Source organism: Trichomycterus rosablanca, chromosome 6, assembly GCF_030014385.1.
Source record: "Trichomycterus rosablanca isolate fTriRos1 chromosome 6, fTriRos1.hap1, whole genome shotgun sequence".
In the NCBI taxonomy this organism is placed as follows: domain Eukaryota; kingdom Metazoa; phylum Chordata; class Actinopteri; order Siluriformes; family Trichomycteridae; genus Trichomycterus; species Trichomycterus rosablanca.
Window position 1 is genome coordinate 8,999,033 of NC_085993.1, and position 23,415 is coordinate 9,022,447.

Genomic DNA, 23,415 nt, shown 5'->3' on the forward strand with positions numbered 1-23,415 from the left:
ACAAATATAGAAATATATGTATATACACTAATTAGCTTAAAATGTCCTGTGATGGACTGCCGACCTGTCTGAGATGTTAACTATGTGTCCAACATGTGTTCACTTGCATGCTAAAACTGTACTTATTGGTATACAAGTGCAATTAAATGTGTAATATAAGAAAATAACTGTGACATTGCTGTTACATTGAATCTACATGTACCAAAATACAAAATGTGCAAGCAAAAGAAATTCAATCGATTTGTTAATATTAATACACAAATTATTTATTTAAAATATTGGATTATTTAGCCAGGTTTTTTTTGGAATATGCTGTTCTCTACAGTAATGGGGTTTTGGCTGGGTTACAAAAGTTTAAAAATTTTAAATTGGGGCCAAAAAAGTTTGGAGTTCTTACCATTATATTATTATTATCATTATTAACAGTAATGATATTAATGGGCGGCACGTGACTAAATGGGTAGCACTGTCGCCTCACAGCAGGAAGGTCCTGGGTTCGATCCCCAGGTGGGGTGGTCCAGGTCCTTTCTGTGTGGAGTTTGCATGTTTTCCCCGTGTCTGCGTGGGTTTCCTCTGGAAGCTCCGGTTTCCTTCCACAGTCCAAAGACATGAAGTCAGGTTAATTGAAGACACTGAATTGCCCTATAAGTGAATGGGTGTGGGTGTGCATGTGCGTGTGAGTGTATGTGTGTCTGTCCTGCGATGGACTGGCACCTGATCCAGGGTGTTACTGCGTGCCTTCCGCCCATTAAAAAGCCGGGATAGGCTGCAGCAGCCCCCAGTTTCTTCTCTCCAGAGGACACGAGGACTGTGGTGTCTGGTACGGACCAACAAAAGAACTACTGTGGCTTAAAGTGCAGGTTGTTTTAATCCTGGTGATGAGGTGAATGGTCTGACTCATCTGTGAATTTATATAGAATTGATCAAATTTGGGCGAGGTTTTACTAGCACATTTTGGACTGTTAACAATTAAAATAATTAAGGATAGGCTGAGATTTAAACTTCAGAACTTTGATGCTGACTAAAAAACGTTTAAATAAATAAATAACTGTGAATATGCACAAGTTCATTATTTGTAGGTTACAGAGTGGGCATCAGTACAGTCGTAAACTGATCCCCTACTGTTTTTTGTTAGTGTGCTTTTAATTAGCAACTAAAATATTTATCACATGCAGTCTGATTCCAAATTTTATTCTTCTGAAATGACTCAAATTCACACAGATATAAGATATATTTTTTCTTTCAGCTGCCCCCGTATTGCCACAGCAGACTCGGTCCACATAACAGAATTGGGGCACAACCCTCCTATCTTTGTCCAGGCTTGGGTCCGGCACTGAGAGTGCAGTGACACATGCACTTACCAATGGCTAGGCTCTTTCAGTCCCCACCCCGCCGAAGAAAGTAGCCAATAATGTCCATGCAGTCATCAGACTGGCTTCCTCCGCTGCGTATGCATATAATCAACTCCCTCTTATTCACCCATACTTCAGTGGATTTGCGTCTGAGGACAGTCTCACACATGGAGAGTCATGCACTGATCTCCTCATTCCTTCACATCTGTACAGGCGCCTCGGGCTACTAACAAGGGTCCTTACACAGCGTCAAAGACCCAACCCCTTTTTATGAGTTTGGTCTTTTCCCAACCATCGGACTAGTTGCCAATTTTGTCTGCCGCAGGCACTGCCAATTGTGCTTGTTGGGGGCGCCCAGCCAACCGGTAGCAGAGCTGAGATTCACACTCAGAGAGTTCAGAATTCCAGAGCCGGTGTGATCGCGGAATATCCCCCTGTGCCACCTGGGCACCCCTTGCTTTTCTAATCTCTAATCTATTTCCTCGGCTGCTCCCGTTAGGGGTCGCCGGCGGATCGTGATCCACATTAGTGATTCGGTACAGTTTTTACGCCGGATGCCCTTCCTGACACAACCCTCCCTATTTATCCTGGCTTGGGACCGGCACTACAATGCACTGGTTTATGCATCCTCGCGGCTTGATACCTATAAGACAATTCAGTGTCTGCAATTAGCCTGGCTGCATGTTTTTGGATCACGTAGACACTGGGAGAACATGCAAACTCCGCACAGAAAGGACCTGAACCGCCCCACCTGGGGATCGAACCAAGGACCTTCTTGCTGTGAGGCGACAGTGCTACCCACTTGCCACCATGCCACCCTCCTTGCATTTCCAATAAAGCCCTGTTTAAAACCCCTGCATGTACAGTGGGTTTGGTGTTTTTGGAATCGTACCCACAACCCTTCAGCTCTGTATTATATTATTTAAACACTGTTTTGAGTAGCATTTGTAGGAAGTCTCAATGAGCATTGAAATCCGGGTCTGGATTCCCTCCAAATGAAGCTTTAAAGTGAGAAAGAGATGGTTCGACCCCTCACTCAGGGGAGCTTGGGTTATTAAGAGGTGCTATTACAAAACCACATTTTAATGAACTGGCTTCCAGCAATCGATGCACTTTCAAATTACTGTCACCTCCAACCAACCCCAACTTCTCCATCACTTCCACATGCCTGGAAGAAAACATCTCCACCACTCTGTTCAGACTGGGCGAGATGCCAACCAGCCTGTAATTACTGTCTCTTGTTTCAGAGTCAGACTAAATGAATTCTTCCTGAGGGATTCAAACCCATGATTCAACACTCCAACCCCATCAGCCTCTGGTTTAGGATTTGTTCACCCAACCTGGAACTTGATACACAGTTGATACGAAGACGTTTTTGCACAACTGGCAACACATACACACACACACACACACACACACACACAAACTAAAATTAATTCATTTATTTATTTCACTAATTGCTTTATCTTGGTCAGGGCCACAGTGGGTCAGGTGACACCTGAAAAGACTGGTTTCTCTCTCTCTCTCACACACACACACACTAAAAACAATTTAATTCTATCATTTATTTGTTTCACTAATTGCTTTATCTTGGTCAGGGCCACAGTGGGTCAGGTGACACATGAAAAGACTGGTTTCTCTCTCTCTCTCACACACACACACACACACACACTAAAAACAATTTAATTCTATCATTTATTTGTTTCACTAATTGCTTTATCTTGGTCAGGGCCACAGTGGGTCTGAAAAGACTGCATTCACACACACACACACACACACACACACACACACACACACACACAAACACAAACACTAGATTAATATGTGTTTAGTGGCTTTTTGAGAGATCATTCAGCACTGCAATGACTAACACAGTATTAACATGGTTGTGTTTGTTGCTCTGGTACGGGTGTAGTAAGTGCAGCAGTGCTGTTGGGATTTTTAAATCATCTTTAAAGATACTAGCGCTGGTTGTAGGTGGACAGTCAAAGACACAATGTGTGTTTGTTCATTTTTGGTTGAAGTGCTATTCTCCTCTCACCATTAACACTTATGTGTTTAAAAATCCCAACAACACTGCTGCACCTGATACACTCCTACCAGTACAACACACACATTCATATTCATGTGTACAATCCAAATAATATCTCTTCAGTGGGCATCCTGTAGGGGTCCCTTTCATACATAAAAGGAGTACGTGGGTAGGGGGGTCAAAGTGTACACAGCAACAGCTGGGTTACAGTCTGTAATTGTATACCCATACACAGGGTACATGGAGCTTATAAAATAATCAATAAATTTACCATACCAGACTGGTGAACCTAATAAACTGCTCAATTAGGCCAACTTTTTTCAGCGGCTGTGGTATTTGTGTATGGGTGCTGGTGTTGATTTAGAGGCGGGGTGCAAAAAGAGAGGATGTGATTACTTTACATCACGTATATGGGTACAAAGATGTTGGCATTCACATATTTGCCAGCTCACACACACACACTTCAGTAGTTAATAGGTACAGAGCAGATCTCTTCAGGCTGCAGCAAATGAGCAGTTAATTAATCATACACACACACACACACACACACACACTCACTTGCACCTGCTTGGTATAAACATCACACATCAACACAAAACACACTAGACGTTTAATAATCTTACACATTACATATTTCCAAAAATATGTGGACACCCGATCATCTGATCATGAGTGTGTTAGACATCCAATCACGGCCTCCACTTTTTTGGAAAGGTTTACCACATACTCAGTCAAAAAGCATTTGTGAGATCAGAGCCCTGGAGTTCCTTCACATCAAACTCATCAAAGCGTGTCCTTACAGGGACGGTTTTGTGCACAGGGGCACAATTATGCAAGAAACAGGAAAGGGGCCTTGACTAAACTGTAGACTGAATGGACATGCATTCCCACAGACACACTAAAAATAAGGGGATGTGGCGGGAGCAAGTTTATGGTTAGGTGTCCACATACTTTTCACCAGATTATGCAGGTGATAGACGGAAACACACACGCACACACAGTTGCACCTACTTGGTTTTAACGTAGGACCCATCCAAATATACACACAGCAACACACAGAACACACAAGACGTTTAACAATCTTACATGTTAAATATTTTCAAAATTATGTGGACACCTTATCATGTGTATGTTAGACATCCCATTACAGCCTCCACTCATTTGAAAAGGTTTTCCAAAAATTCAGTCAAAAAAGCATGAAGGCTGAACGAGATGTTCCAAGTAGCCCTGCACAGAGCCCTGATGTTCCTCAAAACCAAACCCATCAAAGCTTGTCTATATGGAGCTTTGTGCACAGGGGTACAATCATGCAAGAAACATGACAGGGGGCCTTGCCCAAACTTTTGACTGAATAGACACACATTCCCACAAACACACTAAAAATAAGGGGATGTGGAGTGGGCAAGTTTATGGTTAGGTGTCCACATACTTTTGACCAGATTATGCAGGTGATAGAAGTAAACACGCACACACAGTTGCACCTGCTTGGTTTTAATATAGGACCCATCCAAATACACACACAGCAACACACAAAACACACAAGACGTATAACAATTTTACATGTTAAATGTTTTTAAAAGTATGTGGACACCTGATCATGTGCGAATTAGACATCCCAATACAGCCTCCACTCTTTTAAAAGGTTTTCCACATGCTCAGTAAAAAACTGTTGACTGAATAGACATGCATTCCCACAGACAAACTACAAATGAGAGGGTGTGGAGGGAGCAACTTTTATTAGTCCAGCAAGTTTACGGTCAGGTGTCCACATACTTTTGGTCAGATTATGTAGGCGAAAGAAGTAGAAGTACACACACACACACACACTGTTAAAAGTAAGAAGCAGCCTCAGGTTCAGACTGAAAGATGAGAAGTGTCTCTCTCACTCTCTCTCACACACACACATACAGCAGCTCAGAACTATAGCCGTTGGATGATAAAGCATAATATCAAACACCACACTAAGACAGGTGACATGGGCTTCAAATCCCCCTGCAGCACATCATGTAATGAGATTTCCACTATCAGGAGACAAAGCTCTTCCTCATCCGTCCCTCCTCACCTCCATCCTCATTCATCCATCTTTACTTTCTTTTCTATACCTCCTCAAACTCTTCTGTCTTCTCATTTTTCCTCTCAAGCTACTTATCTGGACTAGACACTGTCCATAACGACATATGAAGTCTGAAAAGGCTTTCAGGCTTAAAGTTTTAAGAAACAAAGTCTCATTATGATGGATCATATCACACGTGTCCTCTCAACACCTACACTGATTACCAGTGTCATTTACATTTACAGATGCATTATTTAGTAGAGGCTTTTTATCCAAAGTGACAGTGTACTGTCTAACCAGTTGAGGGTTATGAGCTTTGCTCAAGGGCCCAACTGTGGCAACCTGGTATTACTAGCCCAGTATCTTAACCACTAGGCTACAACTGAATTGATTTTACTTTTACTAATGTAATAATTTAATAAAGGCCCTCATGGTTTTGCTCAACAGTACCTCAGTGACATGGTTAATATGTATGTCCCATTAAGAGCCATCAGATCAGCCCATAGGAACATGCTGGCCGTACTGGTCACTCTGCACAGAAATGGAAAGATGACCCCATTTTCTCATTATGGCGCTAATCTATAGAATTCCCTTCCTATTACCCTGAGGTAAGACCAACCTGTTTAGATTAGCTTTTAACTAATTTTTTAAACTTTTAAATGGCTCTTTTACTGCTTTAAAATGTTGCGCTTTCCACTCACTGTCCACTCTATTAGACACTCCTACCTAGTTGGTCCACCTTGTAGATGTAATGTCAGAGACGATCACTCAACTACTGCTGCTGTTTGAGTTGGTCATCTTCTAGACCCTCATCAGTGGTCACAGGACGATGCCCACCGGGCACTGTTGGCTGGATATTTTTGGTTGGTGGACTATTCTCAGTCCAGTAGTGACAGTGAGGTGTTTAAAAACTCCAGAAGCATTGATGTGTCTTATCCACTCATACCAGCACAACACACACTAACACACCACCACCATGTCAGTGTCACTGCAGTGCTGAGAATCATCCATCACCCAAATAATACCTGCTCTGTAGTGGTCCTGGGAGAGTCCTGACCATTAAAGAACAGGGTGAACAGGGGCTAACAAAGCATGCAGAGAAACAGATGGACTACAGTCAGTAATTGTAGAACAACAAAGTGCTTCTATATGGTAAGTGGAGCTGATAAAATGGATGGTTTTAATGTTATGGCTGATCAGTGTATGCTGATGAACTGGACCACCAATAAGCCAGTCCTTTTTATTCATCACCAGAATGCAGGCTGTGTTTAGTCACAAGGTGGTGGGGTGGTGTGGGGTCTTCATATTAATGCCATGGTTTTGGAATAGGATGTTTAACAAGCTTATAGACGGGTGTCCAGATACTTTTGTCTATATACAAAATAGGTTTCAGACTGATCAAACTCTGCATTCTGAACTAGCTGAGCAACTGCTTTGTTCTTTAAGCTCACAGGGACTGAATTCACTGCTGTTTCATTTTAATCTGTACTTTGGTATTTATATCAATTTATATTTATTGTTTATTAGCGTTATTGCTAAATAAAATAAAAAGCCTCAATACAATTCTAGACACATGCCCCATTTGGCAGATGCATTTTCCCAAAACTAGCTTGAATGAACTGCTGCAGGTCCCAGTGTTTGAAGTGAGCCAGTCAGTTCTCTGACTTATACCCACAAATATAAAGTATTCTCAGGTTAAAGCATTTCCGTTTAGGCTCTAGGCAGCCATTTGCTCATTATAGACCCTAAAAAAGAAAAAGCTTCTGAAGCTCCGATTCCCCGCGGCTAGGCAGAGGCTCTTTAACCATGACCAGAAATAAACCCGCTCCTCCTCTAACAAGCTAAAATGCCTTAAATCAGTGCTGATCGAGACCTTAAGCCGTCTCAGATACCAACCCCCTAGGGCTGTATTTCAAAGCTTGTGAGTGTAGGAGTTACCTTCAGTCCGGACGGTGAAGGGAGAGTCGGTGAGGCGCTTGGCAGAAAACTGGCCGCCTAGAGAGGTCATTAAAAAACACAGGCTGAAGAAGCCAATCCCCAGCACGAAGATCCTAAAAGAAAACATAATGAGGGAAAAGGAGAGGTGTAAAAATATAAAAATGTATTAAATTAAATTAATTTATAGAACCCAAGAAAACACACGCAAAAACAAACAAGAAATGTTTTAGCGGGAGTTCCAAGATGGCGGAGAGTGAGTAGGACGCTGTGTGCTCTACCTCCGGTGCATTTTCTTTTAAAACAGTCAGTTCCCTCGATTCCCATTGTGCTTTTCACTTTTTTTTACGTTTATATTTAGTCTACGCACATCGAAAGTTCCTTCTTTCTATTTTCATTATGGCGAAGTCCTCAAAACAAACTAAAAAAGATCCCGCTGTTAGACTGGAATCGCCGGACGCTTCAGACCAACACGTTAGCCCGGCGCTGCTAGCCACCCTGCTCGAGGAGCATCGCGACGCTATATGCGCTGACCACAGACTTGCTCTCGCTGCGTTGGAGTCTAAATTGGTACAAGTGCAATCCACAGTGACCGATCACGGACAAAAAATCTCATCTCTTGAAAAAAACTCAAACTTGTTGGACGAACGGGTTTTAGCGCTGGAACAGACCTGCTCCATGCTAAAGGACGCTAATGCTAAGCTACAAGCTAAAGCTATTGACTTAGAGTCTCGAAGCCGACGCAATAACATTCGCGTTATCGGTATCCCGGAGTCCGTGGAAGGTCCTCGCCCCACTGTCTTCTTTGCCGAGTTCTTATCTGAGGTATTTGGTGAAACGTTTTCGTCCCCACCGGAGATAGACCGAGCCCACCGAACTCTCACCACCAAGCCACAGCAGGGCGAAAGGCCGAGACCCGTTATCATTAGGCTTCACTATTTTCAAGCAAAGGAGAATATCATCCGTGAGGCACGCTCCAAGAGAGGTAAATTACAGTTTCGTGGTCAACCCATCTCCATTTACGAAGACTATGCTCCCGAGGTGCTTGAGCAACGTACTAAATATCGCGATGTGGTTAAGAGGCTGTATGAATCAGGCCATAGGCCCGTGTTACGGTTTCCTGCCAGGCTGTTTATTTCATCGCCAAACGGTGGCAAGGTGAGACTCAATACGGTCTCAGAAGCAGAGGACTTCCTCAAAACTACACAGCCCGGCAACGAAGAACGTCAAAATTAATAACTGTCTTGGATTCAAGCCTGGTTTGTAGCTGCCTGATGGACGGTGACATGTATGTGTATATATATATATGCACATGTATATATATAACTTTATTTTTATAGTTATTATTAACAGTCGCAAGGTTCTACCCAGTTTGGGGCGATTTTGAAATGACTTATGCCATGTTTTAGGGCTATAGAACACTTTTTGCAAGTTGTAATGTTTTCTTTCAAATATCAAAATTAGAATTGTAACAGTTTCTCGGTGTACTAAATGAACGTTATGTAGATTATGGGTCGGGGGTTCTGTTTTTTGTACTCCTAACTTTTACTTGTATGCACGGAGGTTGAGCTATAGTAGGTATAGCCGTGCTTAGGGCCTTGGCGCTCATCCTAGTGGATTATATTTGGGAGGGTTTTGTGTTCACATGCTGTGTATCAAAAGGATTGTTTTGTGTTTTAGTGTTTTATGGGTGTGTTTTTTTTTGTTTTTTTTGTCCCCCTGCCTCTCCTCTCTTTTATACATTGTCAATTTTTCAGGTCAGGTGTCGGTGTTATGTTGGTATGTGAAATTGCGCCATGACGGCTAGACCCCATAGTGTGCGTGTGATCTCCTGGAACACCAATGGTTTGAATAATCCCGTTAAAGCAGGTAAGGTGTTTTCACGACTTCGACTTCTCCAGGCCGACATAATCTTTTTACAAGAAACCCACCTTAAATCCTCAGAGATCTCCCGTATCAAGAAACCCTGGATGAGCCACCTTTTTCATTCGAAGTATTCTGAGCGGGCGAGGGGAGCAGCCATCATTATTCACAAAAACATTATGTTTGACCCAACAGAAACTATAATAGACCCCTACGGTCGCTTTGTGATGGTCTCTGGCATGTTACAGGGCCTCCCAGTTACAATGGCTTCTATTTATGCTCCTACCTGGGATGATGTAGACTTTTTTCCAAAAAATTTTCTAAGTCTTCCTAACTTAGATACCCATCGCATTATAATCGGGGGCGATTTTAATCTGGTGTTGGATACCTCCCTAGACAGATCCTCCCACAGACAAGTAGCCATGTCCAAATCAGCAAATTTGGTTTTAAAATACGCTTCCCAATTAGGCCTGACAGATCCATGGAGAGCCAGCCATCCCTTTGATAAAGCTTTCTCATTCTTTTCGGGCGTCCATCATTCTTACTCTAGGATTGACTTTTTCCTTTTAGATAATAAATTGATCTCGCAGGTTACCTCACCATCTTATCATCCCATAACCACCTCCGACCATGCACCAACATCAATTGACATTTGCTTTCCTATTAACAAGCCCTCACAGAGACAATGGAAATTTAGCTCATATATGCTGTCTGATAACGACTTTAGAAAGTTTATAATTTCTCAGATTGAGCTCTATTTTTCTTTTAATGACACCCCTGAGATTGGTATTCATTCGCTGTGGGAGGCCTTTAAAGCCTACATCCGGGGTCAGATCATCTCGTTCATCTCATACTCCAGAAAGTCAGAAAAAAGACGGCTGTCGGAAATCTTGGAGGAACTGCACAGGGTAGACTCTGCTTATGCTGTGGGTGCCTCTCCCGCACTTTACAAAAAACGCCTCCAGCTTCACTCAGAATATGATCTTCTAACAACACAGAAAGTGGAAATTAAACTCAGACAATCCAAGCTACACTTTTTTGAACATGGTGATAAAGCAGGAAAGCTCCTAGCATACCAGGCCAGGTCTGTTGGTGCTTCCAGACTGATCCCAGTGATTAAGTCCTCGTCTGGCAACATGGTTTCTGATACTACTCAGATTAATCAGACTTTCTTAGAATATTACACTAGTCTTTATACCTCAGAGTCTGACTCCTCTGTGCAGGAGACCTTCTCCACTCTTGATGCCCTGGCATTTCCTCAGATTACACCTGCACACTCGGATGAGATGGGCTCCCCTATTGTCATTTCAGAGGTTCTGGAGGCTATTAGGTCACTACAGTGTGGTAAATCGCCGGGGCCGGACGGATTTACAACAGAATTTTACAAAGAATTTACTTCCCTTCTCGCTCCAATCTTGGTTAGGCTTTACAATGAATCCTTCCTCACAGGCTCCATACCCACTTCAATGTCGAATGCTACTATTTCTCTTTTGCTTAAAAAGGATAAAGACCCTACACTTTGTGGTAGCTACAGACCGATATCACTTCTTAATGTGGATCTTAAGATTTTGGCCAAGGTCCTTGCTAGTCGTCTTCAACTAGCGCTTCCAGACTTGATTGACCTAGACCAAACTGGGTTCATGCAAGGGAGACACTCCTTTTTTAATACCAGAAGGCTTCTCAATATTCTTTACTCCCACCCATCTGAATCCCCTGAGGTTGTGGTGTCTCTGGATGCTGAGAAGGCTTTCGACAGAGTGGAGTGGGACTATTTGTTTTACGTCTTGAATAAATTTGGCTGTGGTTCTAGATTTAAATCCTGGGTCCGTCTTCTATATTCTGCTCCGACCGCCTCTATCCACACTAACGGTATTTTTTCACCTCCCTTCCCTCTCCAACGTGGCACACGTCAGGGCTGCCCTCTTTCCCCATTATTGTTTAATCTGGCCATTGAACCCCTGGCTATTTGGCTACGCCAACACCAAGGTTTTGAGGGGATCACACGATTCAATTCCATGCATAAACTCTCCCTATATGCTGATGACCTCCTCTTATATATTTCCAACCCCACTTCTTCCCTCCCGCCAATATTAGACATTCTACAACAGTTTGGCAACCTGTCGGGTTACAAACTAAATCTCCAAAAAAGTGAACTTTTCCCCATTAACACGGCAGCATTGTCTCTACCTCCAACCTCCTTTCCTTTTAAATTAGCAAATACAAAGTTCAAATACTTGGGCATCATTTTTACCAATGCATTTACAGCTATATTTGAAGAAAATTTTGCTCCCTTGCTTGATACAGTTGTATCCTATTTAGACAGATGGGCCGCCCTCCCCCTGTCTCTTATTGGATGCATTAATTTGATTAAAATGAAACTACTACCTAAATTTTTGTACATGTTCCAGCACATCCCGATTCAGTTAAATAAAGCATTTTTTAATAAATTGGACAGCATACTCACTTCTTTTATTTGGAGTAATAAACCTCCACGTCTGAAAAAAGCATCCCTTCAACTTCAAAAGTCAGATGGTGGATTGGCCCTACCAAACTTTCGCCATTACTACTGGGCTTGTAATATTCAAAAGCTTATTTACTGGACCAAGGGTTATTCATCCAGTGATACCCCGCCGTGGATACAGCTTGAACTGTCTTCATCAAGACATTCCCTTCACGCTATACTTTGTTCCCAGCTTCCCATGCCGGCCAACTCTTTCCCCACTAACCCAGTGGTTCGGGACTCTATCAAAATCTGGCTCCAATTCAGGAACCATTTTGATTTTCGCAGGGGTGCAGTTTGTTCCCCTATTGTGGGTAATCGCCAGTTTTTGCCATCCTGCACAGATCATGCCTTTCGGACGTGGTCTGGGAAGGGCATTGCAACCATTGGTGACTTGTACTCAGAAGGAGTTTTTATGTCGTTCCCAGATCTGATGACGAAGTTTGACCTACCTAAAAGCCATTTATTCCGCTTTTTTCAAATTAGACATTTTATACAGCATCTTTTTCCCCACTTTCCCAATCGCCCACCCGAAACTAAAATCGATCACTTGCTTGCTTTGGACCCAACTCAGGCGAAGCTAATTTCAAACATTTATAACACAATTGGCACTTTAAATAGTGGCCCTACTAACCCTTCAATAAATTCTTGGGAACAGGATCTAGGCATATCTATCACCGAGGGTCAGTGGGAGCTTATTTTAAAAAGCGTACACTCATCGTCCATCTGTGCTAGACACTGCCTATTACAATTTAAAGTGGTACACAGGTTGCATTTCACTAATGCCAGGCTGGCAAGAATGTTCCCGGGTAGGTCTGATGCGTGTCCCAGGTGTGGCCACTCACCAGCCGTCCATTCGCACATGTTTTGGTCCTGCTCCAAATTAATGTCCTTTTGGTCCGAAATTTTTAAAACGCTTAGCCAGGCCCTAGAGATTACTTTAGACCTGTGTCCTACTGTGGCACTGTTTGGGGTCTCTTTAGATCATCAGTTCCCAGCAATGAAGCAACGGGTAATAGCTTTTAGCACCCTACTGGCCAGACGTGCTATTCTTCTGAGATGGAAGCTCCCCTCCCCGCCAACACACAACTGGTGGCTCCAGGAGCTTTTGAGTAACATCAAACTGGAGAAGCTGCGTGCTTACAGATTGGGTTCACTACAAACCTTTCATAAAACATGGTCACCTGTCCTTAATACCATTGCGGATTACTGCATCACCCCTGAGTAGAAGAGAGAGAGACCTCCCCCCCCCCCCCTCCCCGTGAATGTCCCCCCCCCCCCCCCCCTTTTTTTTTTTTTTTTTTTTTTTTTTTTTTTTTTTTTTTTTAAATCTATTTCTTTATCTATTTCTTTTAATTCTTTAATTACTTATTATTATTTTATTAAGTATGTATGTGTATGGGTGTATGTATATATATGTATACATATGTGTGTGTATATGTATGTATATGTGTCTGTATGTGTGTGTGTATATGTATGCAGGGTTGTTTTACTTTTCTACAGTCTCTGTTGTTGAATGAGCATATTGTCAATTTGTTTCTTATCCTTTGGAATGTACTGTATGCTTTGGTTTGACATAAGAAAATCTCATATGTGTTGGGATAAAAAAAAGATATGGGTCTGAAAATAGATATGTAACAGTAACAGATTCCCAGCAGTCTCAGCATGATGGAGGACCATGCTACTCACTCAGAATTTTTCCAACCAGACACCTCAACCAGACACTGCCAATTTATTTTGTTGCTATCAAGACTCAAACTCGAGACCTGGCAGTGGTGGGCTACCATACTACAGTTTTTCTGAATTTTTCAAAACAACTTGTCAATGCTCCACATCATCTAGTCACTCTGTTTTTCATTCACTGTCTATTTGTAGCATTTGTAGGGGATTTGTAGGGGACAGTGGTAGCCTAGTGGGTGGAGCTTTGGGCTATCATTCGAAAGGCTGAGAGTTTGAATCCAGGCTCTGCCATGCTGCCACTGTTGGGCCTTTTAGCAAAGCCATTAACCCTTTCTGCTCTAGGGGCGCCAGACAATGACCCTTTGCTCTGACCCCAGCTGGGATATGCAAAGAAAGAATTTCGTTGTACTGTGCACCTGTATACACTGATCAGCCATAACATTAAAACCACTGTCCATTTTATCAGCTCCACTTACCATATAGAAGCACTTTGTAGTTCTACAATTGTAGTCCATCTGTTTCTCTGCATGCTTTGTTAGCCCCCTTTCATGCTGTTCTTCAATGGTCAGGACTCTCCAAGGACCACTACAGAGCAGGTATTATTTAAGTGGTGGATGATTCTCAGCACTGCAGTGACACTGACATGGTGGTGGTGTGTTAGTGTGTGTTGTGCTGGTTTTAGTGGATAAGACACAGCAGCACTGCTGGACTGAGAATAGTCCACCAACCAAAAACATCCAGCCAACAGCTCCCCGTGGGCAACATACTGTGACCACTGATAAAAGTTTAGAAGATGACCAACTCAAACAGCAGCAATAGATAAGCGATTGTCTCTGACTTTACATCTACAACGTGGACCAACTAGGTAGGAGTATCTAATAGAGTGGACAGTGAGTGGACACGGTATTTAAAGACTCCAGCAGCACTGCTGTGTCAGATCTACTCATACCAGCACAACACACACTAACACACCACCACCATGTCATTGTCACTGCAGTGCTGAGCATGATCCCCCACTTAAATAATTCCTGCTCTGTAGTGGTCCTTGGAGAGTCCTGAGCATTGAAGAACAGGGTAAAAGCAGGTTAAAAAAGTATGTAGAGAAACAGATGGACTACAGTCAGTAATTGTAGAACTACAAAGTGCTTCTATATGGTAAGTGCAGCTGATAAAATGGACAGTGTGTAGAAACAAGGAGGTGGTTTTAATGTCATGGCTGATCAATGTACAGTGTATCACAAAAGTGAGTACACCCCTCACATTTCTGCAAATATTTTATTATATCTTTTCATGGGACAACACTATAGAAATAAAACTTGGATATAACTTAGAGTAGTCAGTGTACAGCTTGTATAGCAGTGTAGATTTACTGTCTTCTGAAAATAACTCAACACACAGCCATTAATGTCTAAATGGCTGGCAACATAAGTGAGTACACCCCACAGTGAACATTTCCAAATTGTGCCCAAAGTGTCAATATTTTGTGTGACCACCATTATTATCCAGCACTGCCTTAACCCTCCTGGGCATGGAATTCACCAGAGCTGCACAGGTTGCTACTGGAATCCTCTTCCACTCCTCCATGATGACATCACGGAGCTGGTGGATGTTAGACACCTTGAACTCCTCCACCTTCCACTTGCGGATGCGCCACAGGTGCTCAATTGGGTTTAGTCCATCACCTTTACCTTCAGCTTCCTCAGCAAGGCAGTTGTCATCTTGGAGGTTGTGTTTGGGGTCATTATCCTGTTGGAAAACTGCCATGAGGCCCAGTTTTCGAAGGGAGGGGATCATGCTCTGTTTCAGAATGTCACAGTACATGTTGGAATTCATGTTTCCCTCAATGAACTGCAGCTCCCCAGTGCCAGCAACACTCATGCAGCCCAAGACCATGATGCTACCACCACCATGCTTGACTGTAGGCAAGATACAGTTGTCTTGGTACTTCTCACCAGGGCGCCGCCACACATGCTGGACACCATCTGAGCCAAACAAGTTTATCTTGGTCTCGTCAGACCACAGGGCATTCCAGTAATCCATGTTCTTGGACTGCTTGTCTTCAGCAAACTGTTTGCGGGCTTTCTTGTGCGTCAGCTTCCTTCTGGGTTGACGACCATGCAGACCGAGTTGATGCAGTGTGCGGCGTATGGTCTGAGCACTGACAGGCTGACCTCCCACGTCTTCAACCTCTGCAGCAATGCTGGCAGCACTCATGTGTCTATTTTTTAAAGCCAACCTCTGGATATGACGCCGAACACGTGGACTCAACTTCTTTGGTTGACCCTGGCGAAGCCTGTTCCGAGTGGAACCTGTCCTGGAAAACCGCTGTATGACCTTGGCCACCATGCTGTAGCTCAGTTTCAGGGTGTTAGCAATCTTCTTATAGCCCAGGCCATCTTTGTGGAGAGCAACAATTCTATTTCTCACATCCTCAGAGAGTTCTTTGCCATGAGGTGCCATGTTGAATATCCAGTGGCCAGTATGAGAGAATTGTACCCAAAACACCAAATTTAACAGCCCTGCTCCCCATTTACACCTGGGACCTTGACACATGACACCAGGGAGGGACAACGACACATTTGGGCACAATTTGGACATGTTCACTGTGGGGTGTACTCACTTATGTTGCCAGCTATTTAGACATTAATGGCTGTGTGTTGAGTTATTTTCAGAAGACAGTAAATCTACACTGCTATACAAGCTGTACACTGACTACTCTAACTTATATCCAAGTTTCATGTCTATAGTGTTGTCCCATGAAAAGATATAATGAAATATTTGCAGAAATGTGAGGGATGTACTCACTTTTGTGATACACTGTATATAGACAAAGCACAACACAGCAATACAATTTCTGGAAGAAGCAAAGGAGTAAGAATGTGTGGAGGAAGTGTAAGCAGGTGAAATCTAGAAAGAAGCAGAGGAGGCTGTTGGCATGTTCCTGATGAAATAAGGGCCACAATTGTGGACCATGTAATCAATTATGGTCCTACAATGGCTGAGGCTGGTCAAAGGGAGCAGTCGAATATTGGAAGAAGAACTGTGTCCTCAATCATTCAAAGTTCTTGTAGAGAGAACAGGTGTGTAATCCAACTATGTATTCTTTACATCCACTGATGTAAAACTTTGCACATTTACATACATTCATTCATTGTCTGTTGCCTTACTGCAAGAAGGTCCTTGGTTCAATTTCCACGGTCTGGGGAATGGTCTGGGGTTCTTTCTGTGTAGAGTTTGCATGTTCTCCCTGTGTCTGTGGGTTTCCTCCCACAGTCCAAAGATATGCAGTCAGGTTAATTGGAGATACAAGATTGCATATTACATATACGTATGTATGTGAGTGTGTGTGTGTGTGTGTGTGATTGCCCTGTGATGGACTCGCGACCTGTCCGTGTTTTCTACCTTTCGCCCAATGCATTGTACCCACTGCAACCCTGACCAGGATAATGCGATGGTAAAATATTCAATGAATGAAGGAATGAATTTGAGAAATGCACCAAAGTGACTGAGAAAAACTGTATTACTAGATAATAGATACCATAAAGCACCGGTAATCCTAAACTGGTTTAGTGCACTTCAATAGCTTTCCTAGTCACCAGATCTGAATCCAATCAAGCATCTTAGAGGTGTGGTAAAACAGAAGCATGGCAGCATGAATGGTTTCATTGTACACATTGGGTCCACTTATACACGTTCATTATGGTTTTAACACCACAGTCAATCTAAGTGTTGTTGCTGAGCGTGTAATTTCGTTTATGGCCAAAGCTTAGCATCTTAAAATAGCAGAGCAGCTTCTCTCTGCCTCCATTAAATGACAAAGACCATGATTCTTAAACAATCCAAAATGAAGAGTCTGCATTCCCATCCAGCCCTCCTCCAGCTCTCAGGTGTTACACAATGGTTCTATCTAAACAATAGCTTTAAATGATCTATAGCTTCTAGTCTCTCTAAGCTCAATATCATTATGTTAAACATTTTAGCTTCAAGAGTTTCTCACACGTTTCTAACCGTGGAGAAGCATGGAATAAACTAGAGGAACAGACTCTGGTTTTATTATTACTGCAGCACCATCTGCTTCTGAATGATAATAAATCAACATTTATTCAAACATCGCCGGTTAGATCTCAGAATAATCCAGGGCTCGCTGAAGGTCACCCCTGAGATTAGAACTTAAATTCCATAATCTTCTTTCAGATAGATAAATGATGACTATATTAATATTAGCAACAGAGAGAAATCTCATGTCAAGAAGGCCCTGGGGGAATGTGGTTATCCCAACTGGGCGTTCGTAAAAGCGGGAAAAATGCTCAAACACGGCTCCAGTGGATCGAAGGGAGGAGAAGGACAACCGTGGTCTAAGCGCAAACCAGTGGTGATTCTGTATGTGGCGGGAGTAGCAGAACAATTGAGACGGATATTCTCCAAACACCGTGTTTCAGTTGCTTTCAAACCCCAAAACACGCTACGCCAGAAATTAGTTCACCCCAGAGCGGTAGAGAGAACAGAGTGGCGACACTCCCATAGGGAACCGTTGGAAAGGGGGCGGGACATTTTTTCTGCGCAGCTTCCGGGTTGTGGAGCTCTGTATAGTTCCAAACATCCCATAGAGCCCCATTCATTTCCACTACTTATCAAACATTTTTAGCTGTATGTTGCTTTGTTTTAAAAAAATTATGAATTTAATGTCATTAATATACTTAATACTGTTATTGTTTAGCATTTGCTCAGCACTAAATGTTACATGTTTATCTTAATTAATAGGTATAACCCAATTTAGCTTAGTCAGTTAAGCTTAATTAATGACACACGAGTCTTTTCACCTAAAATGAGTTGATTAATCAAGAGTCTTGTTACAGAAATGATCATAAAACATTAGAACCACAATAAATCATTATACTTTTACTTTCATACTTAAGTACATTTGAAGGTAAATTTAGTTTAGTACTTTAGTGGAGGTAAAGAGTATTTTTACTTTTACTACTACTTTTACTGGAGTAATATGTTACCTTGGATATCTCTACTTTAACTCAACTAAATGGTTTGTGTACCTTGTCCACCACTTACATTAGACAAAATGAACTAGTGCATATTCATAATGAATTCATTAATGTATTACATGTAGGAATCAATTATTAATCACTCATGAAATAAGAGATGAATGAATGCTTTTTCATGTACCTGCACTATAATGTTTTTGGTACGGTAATGTGTTTATCAATCTGTTCATTCAGTGCAGGTAAACCTTATGAATCCAGCACATGGCTTAGTGTTTAGCCAAAATGATTATTATTATGAATCCTCAGGAAAGTGAAGGGAGATTAGTTTATGCAAAAAACAAAACATAAAAAACTTTAATGTCTATACTGTATATTGTCTCTACTACTTAATGATATCGCATTATGTAATGTATGCTATTATAATGTACTGTGTGTTAACAAGAACGACCTATTAACAAGTCATTATAAACATCAATCTTCCACTTTATATACCAAATTGACATTAAAGCAGATGCAGTAAATGTAAACGCAGTTGAAAATACCCAGAAATTGTACAAATGTTTATTATTTGCCGTTTAATATTTCATTTACTGCTGCCTGTCCCATTTGAGAACATGACAGCGCCGGGTTTGTTTGGAACTATTGAGGGTTACATGAACCACGTGACCGCGTAGCGGCGAGATCAAGGAGTGTCGCAACTCTCTCTATCTACGGCTCTGGTTCACCCTAAGGACCGGGTTCCTCGACACAAACAGAGTAATGTAGTGTATGCTGTTAGGTGCCGGGAGGATTGCCGGGAACTGTACAACGGGGAAACTAAACAGCCACTGGCTAAACGGATGGCCCAACATAGAAGATCAACCTCTTCTGGCCAGGACTCCGTGGTTTACACTCACCTGCAAGCCAGCGGCCACTCATTTAATGATGAAGATGTGCAGATCCTTTACAAGGAGAAACTCTGGTTTGAACAGGGAGTCAAAGAGGCCATCTTTGTGAAGAGGAAACGACCATCCCTGAACCGAGGAGGGGGCCTGAGAGTACATCTCTCACCATCTTACAACGTCGTAATAGGAGCTATACCCCAATCATGTGTGAAAGGCACACATGGCCACTGTAATTAATGGTCATTGTGATTTGCATATGGACCTGATCACCGGTTCCATTGTTATGCAATGGGCAGTGATCGGTCGTTATGCAAATCGGCTGCATATAAGGTTAGGGTATTCACCACCAGCTCAGACTGAAGAAGTCACTTGGATTGAGTGGCGAAACGTATCTCTACAACAAACTTGTGTCCAGATGAACTGATTCAGCTTTGTGGTTTAGCAACAGAATTCAGTTTAAGCACTGTGTGTAGAACTGTGAAAAAAATGGCCCCTTGTTTAATTGTTTTTATTATTGTAATTTAATATAATTCTATTTACAAAGGCACGATGAGTAAAAACACCTTAACTTTTGTTGTGAAGTCAAAGCTACCATTTTGGTTGCTTAATAAACCAGTTCACCTATCGTTGTAAATAAATGTGCAGTAACATAATTTCATAATAATGATAATAATAATAATTCTTTTGGCCATGTGATGAGGCACTTCACTTGAGGGCAATGTTTGTTTGTTTTTTAGGATTTTAACAAGTTTTACACTTTGGTTATCTTCATGACAGGAACGGAAGTCACTCATTACACAAGATTCATCAGTTTACAAGGTTATATCGAACACAGTCATGGACAATTTAGTATCTCCAATTTACCTCACTTGCATGTCTTTGGACTCTGGGAGGAAACCAGAACTAAACCCACGCGGACACGGGAAGAACATGCAAACTCCACACAGAAAGGACCCGAACCGCCCCACTTGGGGGTTTGAACCCAGGACCTTCTTGGACCGTGCCGCCCCACTTGAAGGCAATGATAGAACATGTGGAAGAGGAGGAAAACCAACAAAAAGCTGTATTGACAACATCATTAAGTGGATGGCATTATAAGTGGTTAGTCTGCTACAAGCCACATGAACAGAGTGAGTTGGAGAAAGCTAAACCATCGCAAAGTGATGACAGCGTAGTGACATGATAATAGTAATAAGAAGAACTATTAGTCAGAAAATGATTACAGCAATTACAGTGTCATTTCTAAGGTTTCAGGACTCCATAGAACCACAGTGAAAGTCATTATCTCCAAATGAAATACAAGGAACAGTTTTTACCCAGTATTTACCCAGGAGTATTTTTTTATGTGACGCTCTGCATCGTTCTTGTATTTCTCTGTGTTTAGTACTGTAATGAAGATTTAAAACCTAGATTTAAATTGTGATCATTTAACAACTTCAACTAAAAGTTCAGTTAATAAAAAAAAAATAGCAGTTTCTTGATGCAATACAACAATCCTGTTGTATTGCATGTGTGATGTACATTTATTTACGTCTGATTTTTAATTGCCACTGACCTTATGCCGGCTGGTTGTGGACAGCCCGCCGGCCGTACAAGGTGTGACTCCTTTTCCAAAAAAAAACAAGCTGAAACTGAATCTTTTGACAATATTATGCATAGAATATGATGAAATGTGTAATTGTTGTACATCCCATTTAAAAAAACAAATTCTCTCAAAAGAGTGATTTTTTTCAACTATAATAACAGCCACTCTTCTGAGAAAGCTTCTCACAAGATTTTGAAGTATGTCTAGGGGAATTTGTGCCAATGCAGTCAAAGAAACATTTGTATGGCTGGCCACTAATGTTGGCCTGAATTGATGTTTCAGTTTATTCCTAAGCTGTTCTGTGGGGGTGATGCACAGTCATGCTGAGACTGGCCTGGGAATAGTCATTTCTAAACTGTTGCTGCAAAGTAAGAAGCATATCATTTCCTTTATATAAATGATTGATTGCACCTGTTAGCAATTGTTGTTGCTGAAATACATGAATTGTGATTGTGAGTGAGTGAGTGAGTGAGTGATGCTCTATGAGAAACTGAGTTGCTGTCATGGGTTCCAAACTCACTCTGACTTTTACCAGAGAAGACAGTTTACTAAATCGAAAACATTAATTTTTTTTAGCTTTTGCTTGAATCTGCTTCAGCAGTGCTACAAAGCACCAGAATCCAGGGGACCCGGTTCAAATCTTATCCCTGGTTATGTCTATTCTCCAGGTGTTTCCTCCAGGTACTTTGTTTTCTCCGACCTCCCTAAAACATGCCATATAGAATAACTGGCTACTTGAAATGGTCCCCAGGTGTAAGTGAGTGAATTTGTGGTTAGTGCCTTGTTTCATATTCCTGGGGGCAATTACTTTTTCACAGCACTCCACATAAACAATTCAAGGGGAAAAAAAGATCAATTTACTTCTCTCTGTCTATGCAGAAAAACTAAGCAGTTTATCATTTGTGATTAATTCTTCCCTGTTTGGTGTTTAGAAGTGTTTGAAGACCTGGAGGCATGCAGATCGGATCTCGTCTAATTACCAGATTTAGAGTAATTGCTTCGGTGCGTTTTCGGCTCACAGCAAAGATCTGCCTACTCTTAATTGGTTTTACGGCCGAGTGGGTATCAGATATCAGTGGATTGGTGACTGCTGTAAAATGTTTCTAAGGATTTTGGCCTGTGCTTTCAATTGAGGTGACATGAAAGAATAAAGAGGAGGTGTGTTTGTTTTAAATACTAAAATAAGTACAAATAATTTTCTCTTCTTTTCAGTAATTTAATACACTGAAGTATTTGGACACCTGACCAGGAGCTTCCAATTGTAAACAACCCATTTTAAATCTATAGACAAATATGATATATGGAGCCCCTCCCACCACCCACTGCTATAACTGTCTCTTATTTTTTTGAAAAAGCTTTCCACAAGTGTTTTGGAAATATGTGGGAATTTGTGCTTAGATATGTAAAAGATAACTTGTAATGACAAAGCCCTTGCATACAGTCAACGCTTCACCGGACCCATTGTGACCCTGAAAAGAATAAAGTTGTTAGTGGTACTAAATGTATGAAAGAATTCAGTGGCGTCTCTGGCACAGAAAGCCTGGTGGGTCATAATAAACTCTGTGGTGGGGTGCTGTCCCACAGGGTAGTATCCAAATCGTCATTAAAACTACACACAAACCTACATGCTTAATGAATTCAAACACAAACTCACCTCATTAATGAAGTCACAAACGCACACATTAATGTAAAGCAGGAGTTAGCAATAGTGGAGACCGGAATATGAGTGACATCACCAATAACGGCATTAGATCTTACACAACTGGTTTATTACCTTCCTATAAAGCATCACACTACAACTCCAAAGTTATTAAACAGTAACAATCATTGTGGTCTGTGACTATAATAACACGTCCAAAGCAACATTTCCAAGCAGGAAAACCCAAAACTTTCCATGCCGTAACCTCCAGCCAATATAAAATGCCTCTAATTGTGCAAAACACTAACCAGTGACGTTTACTGTTTTTAAAAAATCTGCCGACCTTTTATCTGGGCAAACTTGTTGATAACTTTTCTGTCAAAGTCCAAGACCAATTGAATAAATTCATCTTCAATTTAATTTTTTTTTTTTATTAAAAATGTAACTTGTATCAAAATGTCAGCTTCATCATTTTGCCTTACTATTAGAAGTGGCTAACAGAACAGTTTTCTAAGAAATAAACTGTACATAGACAAACTATCAGGAGCATATTACTACTGGCTTGTTTTCTTTGAGGCACAGCACAGACTACAGAGATATGATCACGTGTGTAGCACACTTTTCCATTATGGACCAAAGGGACAAAATGCACCCAATACGTAAACACGTACATCAAACATCATCAGCACACTACAGCACAAAACTTAATTGTCATATAATTGCTAGGACTGCCTCATATTGCATTTTTGCGCCTCATATTTCATACACTATGCAAAGGAAATATGTTAAATTGCTAAACACAAACCTTACATTTTGATTTTTACAGCAAATTGCATATTACAAGAAAAATGGCTTGTTGCATGGTCCATGATGCATTTTTTTTACGGTTGTGAAT

At 41.6% G+C, this 23,415-nt stretch overlaps 1 protein-coding gene across 1 annotated transcript in view; it reads right to left on the reverse strand.

Moving 5' to 3' along the window:
- LOC134316862 (alpha-1,6-mannosylglycoprotein 6-beta-N-acetylglucosaminyltransferase B-like) overlaps nt 1-23,415 on the reverse strand; it is a 162,996-nt gene that overhangs the window by 135,164 nt on the left and 4,417 nt on the right. The window contains exon 2 of the mRNA XM_062997371.1: nt 7,376-7,488. Within this exon, the coding sequence (XP_062853441.1) occupies nt 7,376-7,488 (113 nt within the window). The remainder of the gene's footprint in view (nt 1-7,375; nt 7,489-23,415) is intronic.